The sequence below is a fragment of the Lithobates pipiens genome, unplaced genomic scaffold (genome assembly GCF_037356315.1).
Source record: "Lithobates pipiens isolate NorthernLeopardFrog02 unplaced genomic scaffold, aLitPip1_a1.2 Scaffold_18, whole genome shotgun sequence".
Lineage (NCBI taxonomy): Eukaryota > Metazoa > Chordata > Amphibia > Anura > Ranidae > Lithobates > Lithobates pipiens.
In genome coordinates, this window is record NW_027507758.1 from 96491757 (window position 1) to 96504732 (window position 12976).

Consider the following 12976-nt stretch of genomic DNA (forward strand, 5'->3'; position numbering starts at 1 on the left):
TCACGCTTCTATAAAAAGACTCTTTATTATTTGGATATTATATATAAATTTTTGTTTTATTTTTATAGATAATATATATTTTTTTATACATTCTAGATTTTTTTAGTATTTGGCGGATGGACTATATTCACGTTTGCTCATTTATGTCACTGTATACTTAATTTAAATGTAAATTTGGATATTTACTTAAGTGTTTATTATTTATCACATTTTGTATGATGTGGGATATGATTTTCTAGAAGATTAGGGAGTGTTGACTGAAAGGCACACAGGTAACAGCGCCACGTGCAACTAATTAGTTAATTATATCTTTAGCACTAGTTTTGTATGCACCTTTATATATTTTGATAGTTTGTAACAAGTGGCAGCTAAGTTGTAGAATTCTTGTCATTTAAGCGCTGTGGTGATACACTAGGTAAAGGGTTCGGTGTGTGTGTGTATCTTTAATAATTTAGTGCCCCAATTTTGGTGTTATTGGGGGGGATTTGTGCCCCATCGTTGCCATCATTGGGAGGAATTGTGCCCATCATTGCTGTCATTGGAAAGAATAGTGCTCTGTCACTGCAAGGAATAGTGCCCCGTCGTTGATGTCACTGGAAGGAATTGTGCCCCGTCACTGCTGTCACTGGAAGGAATTGGGGTCTGCCATCTGTGTCAATGGACACAGCATTAGGATTCGGGGGCGTGCTTCACGAGTGCCCCCAGGGAATGTGGGTCTCCGAGGGGGCACTGGAGAAGAGTGGGAACCAGGAGTGCGGCTGGGGGATCACCTCTGCGGTTTTTATTTTTGTGCTATGAACAAAAAAAGATCGACAATTTTGAAAAAGAAGCACTATTTTTTACTTTTTGCTATACTAAATATTCCCCACATTTTTTATTTTTTTTTAAACCCCAATTTCTTCTTTATGCCGATGTGTATTCTTCTACATATTTTTGGTTACAAAAAAAAAAAAAATTGCAATAAAGCGTATACTAAAAAATTAGGGGATAGATTTATGGCATTTTTATTCATTTTGATTTTTTTTTTTACTAGTAATGGCGGTGATCTGCTTTTCTGATTTTTAGTGGGACTGCAACTTATGGACTTGCAGATTGGACATTTTTTTAGGACCATTGACATTTATACATCGATCAGTGCTAAAAATAGTCACTGTATAAATGTAATTGGCAGAGAATGGGTTAAAACTAGGGGCCATCAAGGGGTTAAATGTGTGTCCTATGGAGTGAATCTAACTGTGGGGGGATGAGACTGGAGGAGACCGATCACTGTTCATACTTAGCATGAACAGCAGACCTGTCTCCTCTCTCCTGACAGAACGGAGATCTGTCTGTTTACATTGAGAGATCTCTGTTCTGTTTCTCTCAGGAGCAATCTACGGCGCACAGCTGCCCAGGGGAGCCAACCTGCCATAGTATAACTGCGGCAGCTGGTCCTCTAGTGGTTAAAAAAAATAAAATAACACTTACCTTTACAATCCCTTTAATGTAGAGGAGTTGAAAAGAAAAAGAAAAAAAGAAGAAAAAAAAAAGAGAGATTGACATGTCTAAAATCAGGCTAGGGCAGATGATTTCTGGAATCTATCTGCCCTTACTTAAGATGGCCATGGCCAGGAATTCTAGGGGTGGTTTTTAAAAGTGATTTCTCAAAATAAAGCATGGAGACATGGATGGATGGGGGAATTTGCATTAAAAATTTATTCAATTGCGTTTTTGGTTTGTGTTGCTCAGATGCAGTGTAGTTTTGCTTTAAGCAATACACTTTCAAAAGGTGCAGTTTTGACCCTGAGGTTTTCTTCTATAATTTGTAATAAATGTGGGTACCCTCTCCCACTTCTGATTGGGTTGCTGTGGTGGATCCACCAGAACTTCTCTCCTCCCCTCCCCCCCCCCCATGCCTACAGCCTACTGGGACATGTCATAGGTCCCAGAAAGCTTCAGGGCCATTCACGCATGCGCAGTGGGTAACCGGCTATGATGCTACAAAGCATCACAGCCAGCTGCCCACAAATAACATGCTGGGACCAGGGACCTTAGACCAGTGAAGAACCGGCCCGGGAGAAGATGGTGCTGGATGCCTGGACAGACAAGTGCCCTTTTAAAAAAAAAAAAAAAAAAAAAAAGGGTCAGCAGCTACAGAACCACTTTAAAGTGACACATTTTAAGTTCTTCCTTCTGACATCATTTCCAAACAATGTAAAATCATAAAAAAGGGACACTGGATGAAGTGGGGAGCTACAGACAGAACAAGTCACCTATACTAAGCAGTGATTGGCAGCGCCCAGCCAATATTTGGAAGGGAAAGGGGATGATCTATTCTTGGGTTACTTGCAGCCTAATCATTGGGCCGCACATTACAATTAAAATACCGTATACAGAGCTGAAGAAGACACTTGTAGAAGAAAAACATCTTCATACCGGGTTTCCCATCATAGTATAGGACTTTCCAGAGCCAGTCTGTCCATAGGCAAAGACACAGGCGTTGTACCCTTCAAATGCTGACTTGAGAACGTCGCTGCCAAGATCCTTAAAAACCTGAAGAAGAGAGATTTTTGATTATCAAAATGAAAATATAACTGAAGGCAAAACTTTTTTTTGTTTGTTTTAGTTTGAGAGTAGAGAGAAAATAGAAGACCTGTACAATCTTTATTGCCGTTTTTGTCCCTGTTAAAAGAGACGTCGTCGTCCCCCTCCTCCCCCCAGCAAAAAATTAAAAGTCAGCAGCTACACATACTGTAGCTGCTGACTTTTAATATTAGGACACTTACCGAATCCAGAGATGTCGGCACCTCAGCCAATGTGTCCATCGGCTCTCAGGTGCTCCTGCCGCCATTGTCTGTAAGGGAAACTGGCAGTAAAGCCTTGCGACTTCACAGCAGATTCCCTATGGCGCATGCCCGGCGGCGGGGGAAGGAGGATGGGGGCCAAACTTTAGAGTAATCACGCCGTAGCGCAATCTCACAGAAGTAGGAACAGGTACCTGTTAAAAGACAAGGTGGCACCGGAGGGGGGAGGAGTAAGATACGCGGAGTTCCACTTTTGGGTGGAGTTCAGCTTTAAGGAGAGACGCCCTCTCTATATGTTCTGGTGACCACCATCACCAAAAGGGAAAAAAAATCCTGAATGTTTAGTGGTCATCAGTACAGCAACAAAGGGAAAATCGTCTAAATGGTGACACAATAATTCTGGTGGCTACAGAGATTTCCTCCGACTTCCTGTTGTGGCTGGAGAAATGTCAAAGTGAACATCAGACAATATAAAGCTGAACATTGGGATAAGCAAATATTGTCTACTAAATACAAGAGACACGCAATTTGCTTTGTGTATTTCTTTCAGATCTGTGCAGTAATCCAATGTAAAATTCTTTTATTATGCAGAAGCTTCCTATAATAAAGACCAGTCACTGCTGCTCTCTTCTCCTTGTCCAGGGCTGGTCTTGTCTCCCCCTCCTGTAATTTTCCATAGGTTGCCTGTAGTGGGTGGGCTCATTGGGTACTTCCCACATCACTCCTCTCCGCACAGGCTATGTGCCACCTACTGATTATGTCATTACCACTTTAAAAAGCCAATATCTGGGTTTGTAAGGCATGTGGTGGTAGCCACTTTAGTTTATGAATTGTATATTTAGGACTCATGCACACTGCTGCGGTTAAAGTGGTTGTAAAGCCTAAACATTTTTTACCTTCATGCGTTCCTTTTATGAAGGTAAAAAATGTTTAGGTGTCAGCATCACTCCTCTCGCCCTTTTACTTACCTGAGCCCTCATTTGATCCAGCGCTGTGCATGTATGCAACTATTCTTTCCCCTCACTTCTGAGGGTCTCGCTGGCTTTGCTGGGGCATGGGGAGCTATTGGTCAGTGACGAGGGGGCGGGGCCAAAAGCCGCTGTCTGTGGACGCATGGACGATTTTAGCACTTTGGAATTTAGAGCAGTGCTTCTCAACTCCAATCCTCAGGACACACCAACGGGCCAGATTTTATGTATTACCTTGGGGAGATGCAGACTAGAATACTGCAATCACTGAGCAGCAAATGATATCACCTGAGATGTATTTCCGTTATCTTGCAAACCTGGCCTGTTGGTGGGTCCTACAGGAGTTGAGAACCACTGGCTTAGAGGGGGTTTGCTGCACACCCAAAAATCATATTCAGGAGAAAGAGAAGATTTAGACCACACAAAACGCTGTTTAAAGCACCTAAACACGTTTAAAAGCTAGGCACATTTAGCACTTCAATGTTTATTTCAATGGCCAGAAAAAAAAATTACAGTTCTGGCCAATGAAATAAAAGCCCGATCCCTGCTACACTCTGCTAAACTGGTTTGAAATAATGTAGCTTAGGTTTATAATGCCGATTTTCTCCTGTCAGGATAAACAGCGTTTACAAGTAACCAGTGTGCGGTAAGGTCTAAAAATGAAAGTTTTTTTTTAGTTCAAGTGTGCATGAGTCTTTAAAGGGGTTGTAAAGGTTCATGTTTTTTCACATTAATGTATCCTATGCATTAAGGTGAAAAAACACCCGTCAGTGACCTCCTCTCCCACCCCCCACGTTTCACTTGCACGCTCTCTCTGCAGGGGGTTCTCGGCTTTTGATTGGATATATTGATAGCAGCACAGCCATTGGCTCCCGCTGCTGTGAATCAAATACAATGACGCAGGGCGCCGGGGGGCAGGGCCGAGTCCTGCATTCACCCTCTATGGATGCCGAATCCTGGACTCGGGAGCGCACCCACAAGATAACCCTCCGGGAGAGCGCTTCTCCCAGGGGGTTATCTGATGTGGGGAGGAGCCACGAGAGCCACAGAGGGACCCCCAGAAGACCAGGTTTAGGGCCACACTGTGCAAAATGAGCTGCACAGTGGAGGTAAGTACAAAATTTTTGTTATATATATATATATTTTTTTTTTTAAAGGCCCGAACCTTTAGCGTCACTTTAAGGAAACCTGTACAGAGATATACATGGAGGTTGCCATTGCCAACCACCTTCTGAAAATGCCCGTCTAGCTGCCTCTGCCCCCACTGGTATCCTAATTGCTGGTCTGGAACAAGCATGCACCCAAGGAAGTCAGAACTTCTTCTACAATTCAGGTCAAAATGCCGCCACCACAACTGGCTCTGGATGTATTGCTACCGTCTAATATTTGATATACATTAGACCGGGGGGTCGTCAACCTTTCTAAACAAGGGCCAGTTTACTGTTCTCCAGACTTTAGGGGGCTGGACTGTGGTCATTGTGAGTAAAAATTGACCTGGCATCAGTGGGAGTAAACAATACATTTTTGGGATTAGAAGGAGTAATAGTGCCATATCGCTGGTGTCAGTGGAAGGAATAGTGCCTCATCATTGGTGTCAGTGAAAGTAAGCAATGCATCTTTGGGGTCAGTGGGAGGAATAGTGCCCCATTGCGTGTGTCAGTGGTAGGAATAGTGCCTTTTTTATTGGTGTCAGTTTGAGGAACAGTGTCCCATGATTGGCATCAATGAGAGAAATAGTGCTCATTTGTGGTTATCAGTGGGAGGAATAATGTTTTGTATCAATGGAAAGAAAAAGTGCTCCAAGAGTCAGATAAAGGCAAGCAAGTGGCTGCATCCGGCCCCCGGGCTGCAGTTTGGAGACCACTGCCTTAGACTCATGTACTGTGTCGGACAACAGTCCTCCCCTTATTCGCTTTCAACCCTGTATTATTGAAAAATGTACTCAATTATTTACCCAAAAAATAAATAAATAATAGAATAAAATTTTGGAGGCCATTGTAAGGCAAATCAGCATTTTCAGGAGAGGTTGGTTGAAAAGCATATCCCACTGATCTCTAGTGATTTCGTTAAATAAGCCCATTAGTATTTAGCATATGGTTTTCAGAAAACCAGCTGTGAATTCATATAACCATATAAAATGCTTTTAAAGAAAGAGAAGGCTTTGACATTCAGAAATTATACCGCAAGAATTTACATCTTTGCTGAATAACTGTAAATATACGTGTAAATTCACCCCCAAAGTGGAATATAAATGCCATTTTCCACATTTCTTTTCCTAAAATTTTAAGGTCATAAGCATGCCAAACTCCCTCTAAAATGGAAGTCACCCCGTACAATAACTGCATTCTCTGAGCAGCTACAAAATGCTGGAAGTTTGCTGTGAATACAAAGCAGCTCCCACCCTCCGCCAACAAAATCACATTTTTTACAAGGTTTAAAACCCCATGCCACATCAGTACCACATGAGGCTAAACACAATGTAAGAAATACAGAGAATTTATGGAAAGTGAACAATTATAGGCCGAATCATGGAAATGCTTACCCATTCTTGAGATATGTAGTTTGCATTTTTAGAGTCTGCTGAGAAGTAGGAGAAGTCGTAGGTAAATGTTTTGGTCCGTTCTCGCCCAGAGTCCCCGGTTATCCCATCCGGCAACTGTGTAAAAACAAAATATGCCTGGTTAGGAAAACATATTCCTGTTATAGCGGTGTACAGAACATCCCAAAGCACCCTTCACACCAAGCCAAGTATGATACCTTTCCTAGGATTTTCACAATACTATTCCTTTTGGTTGTAAATATTAACTTTATGTATATCCATATACATTTTTGGGCTCCCCAATTCAGCACCCTACTGTTTTGGACTCCTGGTCTTCTCTACTTTTATGTCCTCTCACGTCCTTAACTACTTAACCTCTGAAAGATTTGCCACCCTTCATGACCAGGCCATTTTTTTTTCTGCGATGCGGCACTGCGTTACTTTACCTGACAACTGCACGGTCATACATACAATGCTGTACCCAAATAAAAAGGTCCGTCCTTTTTTTTCCCCCACAAATAGAGCTCTCTCTTAGTGGTATTTGATCATCACTGTTTTTTATTTTTTGCGCTATAAACAAAAAAAATACTAAAAATTTTGGAAAAAAAAAAATATACACAATAAATACGTTATATAACACGAGACGGCGTATAACACACACACCCCCAATTTAAGAGAGAAGTTTCAGGAAATAAACACTTATTTTTTTAAAATAAACCACTTTGAAGCAAAATAAGTCATTGAGCATCAATGCAGCGTGATTAGTGCCCATCTGCAGCTTCAGTGCAGCCTGATCTGTGCCAATCTGCAGCCTCATTTGTGACAATCTGAACCCTAATCTGCTCCCATTTCCCCCATCAATGCAGCTCACCATCTCAAATAGGAATTTACAGAGTCGGCAGTCACATTTACAGTCCTGCCTCTGCCATCGGCATTGGACCAGCTCCTGTGATAGACAGAACACTGGTCCAATGCCGGTGCCGGAGGCGGGACTGTGTGCGTGACGTGCGAGCCGAGTTAGAGCCGAGTGGAGAGGAGTTCTGTGAAAAATAATTTGCCCCTTCCCGATTTTATTTTTTATTTTTTGCAGACTTCTCACACTTAAATGATTCAGGTCAAACAAATTTTATTATTGCACAAAGATAACCCGAGTAAATCCAAGATGCAGTTTTTAAAATTATTATTTCATTTATTAGGGCAAAAAAGCTGTTCAAACTTGCCTCGCCCTATGCGAAAAAGTAATTGCCCGCTCACATGCTGAATCATGAATGAACTGATTAACCCCAATTTCTTGGAAAGCAGAGTTAAAATTATTTTGCCACACCCAGGCCTGATTACTGCCAGACCTGCTGAATCAAAAAAAATCACATAAATATGCCTCCAAGCTCATCAAACACCTTGTCCATGATCAAATGAGTCGCTACCTCATGGACAACCACTTTCTCGACCCCCCCCCCCCCCCCCCACAGTCCAGCTTATGTCCACAACAATCCACGGAAACTGTCCAACTAAAACTCACGATGGCCTGCTAACTGCTAAAACCAATGGCCATTACTCCATACTCATACTCTTAGACCTCTCTGCTGCCTTTGACACAGTTGATCACCTGCTTCACTTGCTCAAACTCAATCTTTCTAAAACTGAGCTTGTTATATTTACGCCTTCCCGGTGTGAACCCCCGCCCCCATGACTTTACCATTAAGATCAACAGCACAACCATTGATCCCTCCACACATGCCAGGATGCTGGGTATAATCCTCGACTCTGACCTCTCCTTCAGCCCCCACATGCAAACGCTGGCTAAATCCAGACACCTTAACCTCCGCAACATCTCCAGAATTCAACCCTTCCTAATGACACCACAAAGCAACATATTTACTCCTTGATTATTTTCCACCTTGACTACTGCATCTCTTTCCTTAATGGCCTACCCTTACACAGGCTATCCCCCTTCAGTCTATTATGAATGCTGCTGCTAGAATAATACACCTCACTAACCGATCCGCGACTACTGCTCCTCTCTGCCAATCCCTTCACTGGCTTCCCCAAACCCACTGTATAAAATTCAAAATACTAACCACAACATACAAGGCCATCCACAACTTCGCCCCCAGCTACATCACCAAACTCATCTACTGGTATTGCCCAAATCATCCCCACCGCTGTTCCCAGGACCTCCTGCTCTCTAGCTCCCCCTTGTTACCTCCTCCCATGCTCGCCTTCAGGACTTCTCCAAAGCCTCTCCCATCCTGTGGAACTACCTGCCCCGGTATGTCCAATCAGCCCCTAACCTGTCCACCTTTAGGAGATCCCAGAAAACTCACTTATTCAGGGAAGCCTATCCCACACCCACCTAACAACTGTCCCCGAACCACCCCCATCAAATCATTCCCTGCATCTATTACCTTTTGTACCACCAACCCTCCCTTTAGAATGTAAGCTCTACAAGCAGGGCCCTCCCGTCCCTTCTGTATTAAACTATACTGTAATTCTGCTGTCCCCCCACCCCCCCTGCAAAGTGTTGTGTAAACTGTTGGCACTATATACACACACACACACACACACACACACACACACACACACGTAGCAGTAAAACTGCTATAGGGTAGACCTGAAGTGGTTAAAGCAGAACTAAACCCATCGATTCAAGTTTCGGAAAATAGTTACAATCCTGGCATGTGACGGGAATGTAATTGTCAATTTCACTTGTGTTCTCAACCAAGCTGTCAAACTATCAAATGGCTGGTGTCAGAACTGATCACACGTGCAGCTTCATAGCAGTTGAAGATCAAACAGAGGCCAAGATGGCAGCTTCCTTGGCAGAAAAATGATAGGAGGGATCATTATTAAATGATAGATCATCATTATTAACAATTTATTATCCCGTCCCGTAAACTCTTTTCTACCTTCAACTCTTTACTTCGTCCTCCACTGCCTCCACCCACTGACTGACTCACTGTCCAGGAGATCGCCAATCACTTTGAACATAAGAGTGATACAATTAGTGAGGAGATCTCCACTGTACAGATGCCTTCTTCACCTAACACCCCATGTCCGCAGGTACAATCATTACTTCCTTCATTCAACCCTGCCACTATAGACGAGGTTGCTAAACTTTTTTCTAATGTCCACCTTGCCACCTGCTACCAGGCTGGGCTCAGCCCTTCCTTCTCTGAGCTGGCCGCTCAGCTGTCGGCTAATTGCCAGCTCCCATCTCTCCCCACAGTTACTCAGCTGTTGATGATCCTGCTTGTCAGTCCTGCCTACTTAAGCCGTCCAGTCCAGAGGAGCTGTGCCTTCGCCGCGGTCACACTACAAGAAACTATCTTGTGTTCCTGTTTAATGACTGGCTTTGCTGACATCCATTCTGGCTCCAGATCCTGCTTGCTGCTCCAATACATGGATCCCCGACTTCTGGCTTGGCTGATTATCCAATGAACTTGGGCTATGTTTTGACTACGTTGTTCTTTTTACTCTTAATATTCAACAAGTGTTATTTAAATGCACTTCTGTCTTGGTCCGATTTCATGGTTTCTGACAACTGCCCCCTGGACCCTGTTCCCTCACAAATGCTACATTCATCCTGTGGCTCTATTCTACACTCCCCAACTCACATCTTCAATCTCTTCCACTCTTCTGGAATCTTCCCAAACACTCTAAAACATGCATTAGTCACCTCCATTCTTGAAAAGCCCTCAACCTACACATCATCTCCTTGCTACCCCTTTTATGCAAACTTCTTAAACGTCTTGTCTACAAATCGACTGAGTGACCACCTCGCCAAGAATAACCTTTGTGATTCCCTTCAGTTTGGATTCCGCCCTCAACACTCCATGAAAACTGCTCTCCTAAAAAACTCAAATGATCTACTAACAGCTAAATCCAATGGACACTGCTCTGTATTCCTACACTTAGAAACTTTGATACAGTGGACCACCACCTCCTCTTCAAAAAACTCCATGCCTATGGTCTCCGCAACTGTACGCTTTGCTGGTTCTTAACCTATTTATCCAACCGCACCTTCAGTGTCACTTACAACTCTACTTCCTCCTCTCCCTTTCTCTGTTTGGGTCAACCAAGGTTCTGTTCTTGGACCTCTCTTATTCTCCATCTACACCTCCTCCCTGGGTCAGGTAATAGCCTCCCATGGCTTCTAATAACATCTCTATGCTGATGACACCCAAATCCATCTCTCTACCCCTCAGCTCACTCCTTCAGTCTCCTCACGTAACACTAATTTACCAACAGACCTATCAGCCTGGATGTCACACCAATTCTTCAAACTCAATCTATCCAAAACGGAGCTCATGATTTTTCCTCCCCCACGCGTCTCTTCCCCGGATTTCTCTGTCAAGATCAATAGCACTGCTATTAGCCCTTAGCCCATCCTTGCATGCCAAGGTATAGGTGTAACCCTGGACTCTGAACTATTCTTTCGGCCCCACATCCAAACATTTTCCAAATCTTGCCGCCTCAACCTCTGCAACATCTCCAAAATACACCCCTTCCTAACCAACGACACCACAAAGCTTATAGTTCACTCCCTGGTCATCTCCCACCTCGACTACTACAACTCCCTTTCTGCTGGATTACCTTTTACATAGGCTATCCCCTCCCCCATTCAGTCCATCATGATTGTGCTGCCAGACTCATCTACCTAACCAACCGCTCAGTGTCTGCTACCCCTCTCGATCAATCCCCCCACTGGCTTCCACTCACCCAACAAATTCAATTAAAAATACTAACAACTTAAAAAGCCATCCACAACTCAGCCCCCAGCTACATTACTAACCTACTCTCAAAATACCAACCTACTGGTTCCCTTTGTTCCTCCCAAGACCACCTGCTCTCTAGTTCTGTCACTTCCTCCCACGCTCGCCTCCAGGCCAAGCCTCTATGAAACTCACTACCCCAATCTGTCCCTCTAACTCCTACTCTGCATGCTTTTAAATGATCACTGAAAACCCTTCTCTTCAGAGAAGCCTATTCTGCCTTCACCTAACAACTGTACTTTTAGTTTGTCCATCAGATCATCCCCTACAGTTATTAACTTTTGTATCACTGGACCCTCCCTCCTAGAATGTAAGCTCTAACAAGCAGGGCCCTTTAATTCATCCTGTATTGAATTGTATTGTAATTGTACTGTCTGCCCTCATGTTGCAAAGCGCTGCGCAAAATGTTGGCGCTATATAAATCCTGTATAATAATAATAATAACTATTTAACTTTAAATCCCAAATGAACATTCTGTTTTAGGTTTCTTGCACACACAGACATAAGAATTTACTGGTGTTTATACTCAGGATCTTGTTGACTAAAATTTTAAATGTTCTGTAAAGACCTTGCGTATACGTGTTTAGGCACGTAAAAGTGCGTACGAATATGCATGCATAAAATTGCTCTTCACCCTCTTCTAGTTGCCATTGTTGCAATATATGTTCATATAAATGTGTATAAGCATAAAATTACTGCACTCAAACTCAACATTCTGGATTTTTATTTTATGGTTCTCTGCTCATCAGTACTTTACTGATCACTATGCAGCTGTGTGCATTGTTCCATAGACAACAATGCACCTGTGTTCAGATCAGTAAAAAATGTGGTGTGGTTAACTCCCACGTGCAAAAGGCCTATATCTGCTAAAAACATTTTAGATGCATCAAAACAAAAAGCAATGTTTTTCAGTTTATTTTCCTAAGAAAGCAGCAAACATCTGAGTAGAAAAGCCTCTCCCTCTGCCAGACGCTGCAGAGTGAGAGCCTTGCTCTTTTTGTTGAGGCAGTGGCCTCTCTACAGGGGTCCAACACACCCGTTGAGTCAGAGCTCTCCTGGTTGCAAAGCTTGAGCTGCAACTCAGCAGGGGGGCATTTCAGACCTGACCTATTTATCATCTGGCTTAAAGTGTTAGGGCCGGTTCACACAGCGAGGCGAGGCGAGGCGACACGGCTCGCCTCGCCTCGCTCCCGCAAGTCGCCCCCATTCAGTACTATGGAACCGTTCTGAGAGGAGCGACTCGAGTCGCTCCGACTCAGAAAAAAGGTTCCTGTACTACTTCGGGGCGACTTCGGGGGCGACTTGCATTGACTTCTATACAGAAGTCCTCTGCAAGTCGCCGCTGAGCTCCCCGCAGGTCGCGGCGAGGTAAGTCGGAGACGCCTCGCCGCGCCTCGCTGTGTGAACCGGCCCTTACTAAATCCACAACAGTAAAATCAGTCTGTATATGCAGTAAAGCATGCTTGTTATACTCACTGTGGAACCTAAGAGGTTAATCCTCTGCATTGTATAAAAACGTATGTATGTTGTATGCACAGATCCTCCCCTTTTTACATTGTACCCATAACATTTCTGGATTAAGACTTTGTACAAAAGTCCTATGGTTTTCTGTACACACAATCAGACTTTGCTCCATCTGACTTTTGTTGCCAGAAAGTTTGTCCGTTCGCACAGCCAACAAAAGTCTGATGAAAACCAAAAAAAGTTTGTCCGATGGAGTGTACACATGGTCGGATGTTGCTCCAAAACAGCTAATTTGCATGTTTGTTGTCAAAAAGTCTGATCGTGTGTATGGGCCTTTAAGTGTAGTCAGCCTGCACATACTCAGTTTGGTGTGTATTGTTAAGGCCCATACACACGATCAGACTTTTTGACAACAAACATGCAAATTAGCTGTTTTGGAGCAACATCCGA

At 43.5% G+C, this 12976-nt stretch overlaps 1 protein-coding gene across 2 annotated transcripts in view; it reads right to left on the reverse strand.

Moving 5' to 3' along the window:
* Positions 1-12976, reverse strand: part of KIF16B (kinesin family member 16B) — a 566152-nt gene that overhangs the window by 497978 nt on the left and 55198 nt on the right. For both annotated transcript variants that reach the window (XM_077485929.1, XM_077485928.1), the window contains exons 3-4: positions 6294-6407; positions 2416-2532 (exon numbers count right to left, since the gene is read on the reverse strand). In XM_077485929.1, coding sequence (XP_077342055.1) covers positions 2416-2532; positions 6294-6407 — 231 coding nt within the window. The remainder of the gene's footprint in view (positions 1-2415; positions 2533-6293; positions 6408-12976) is intronic.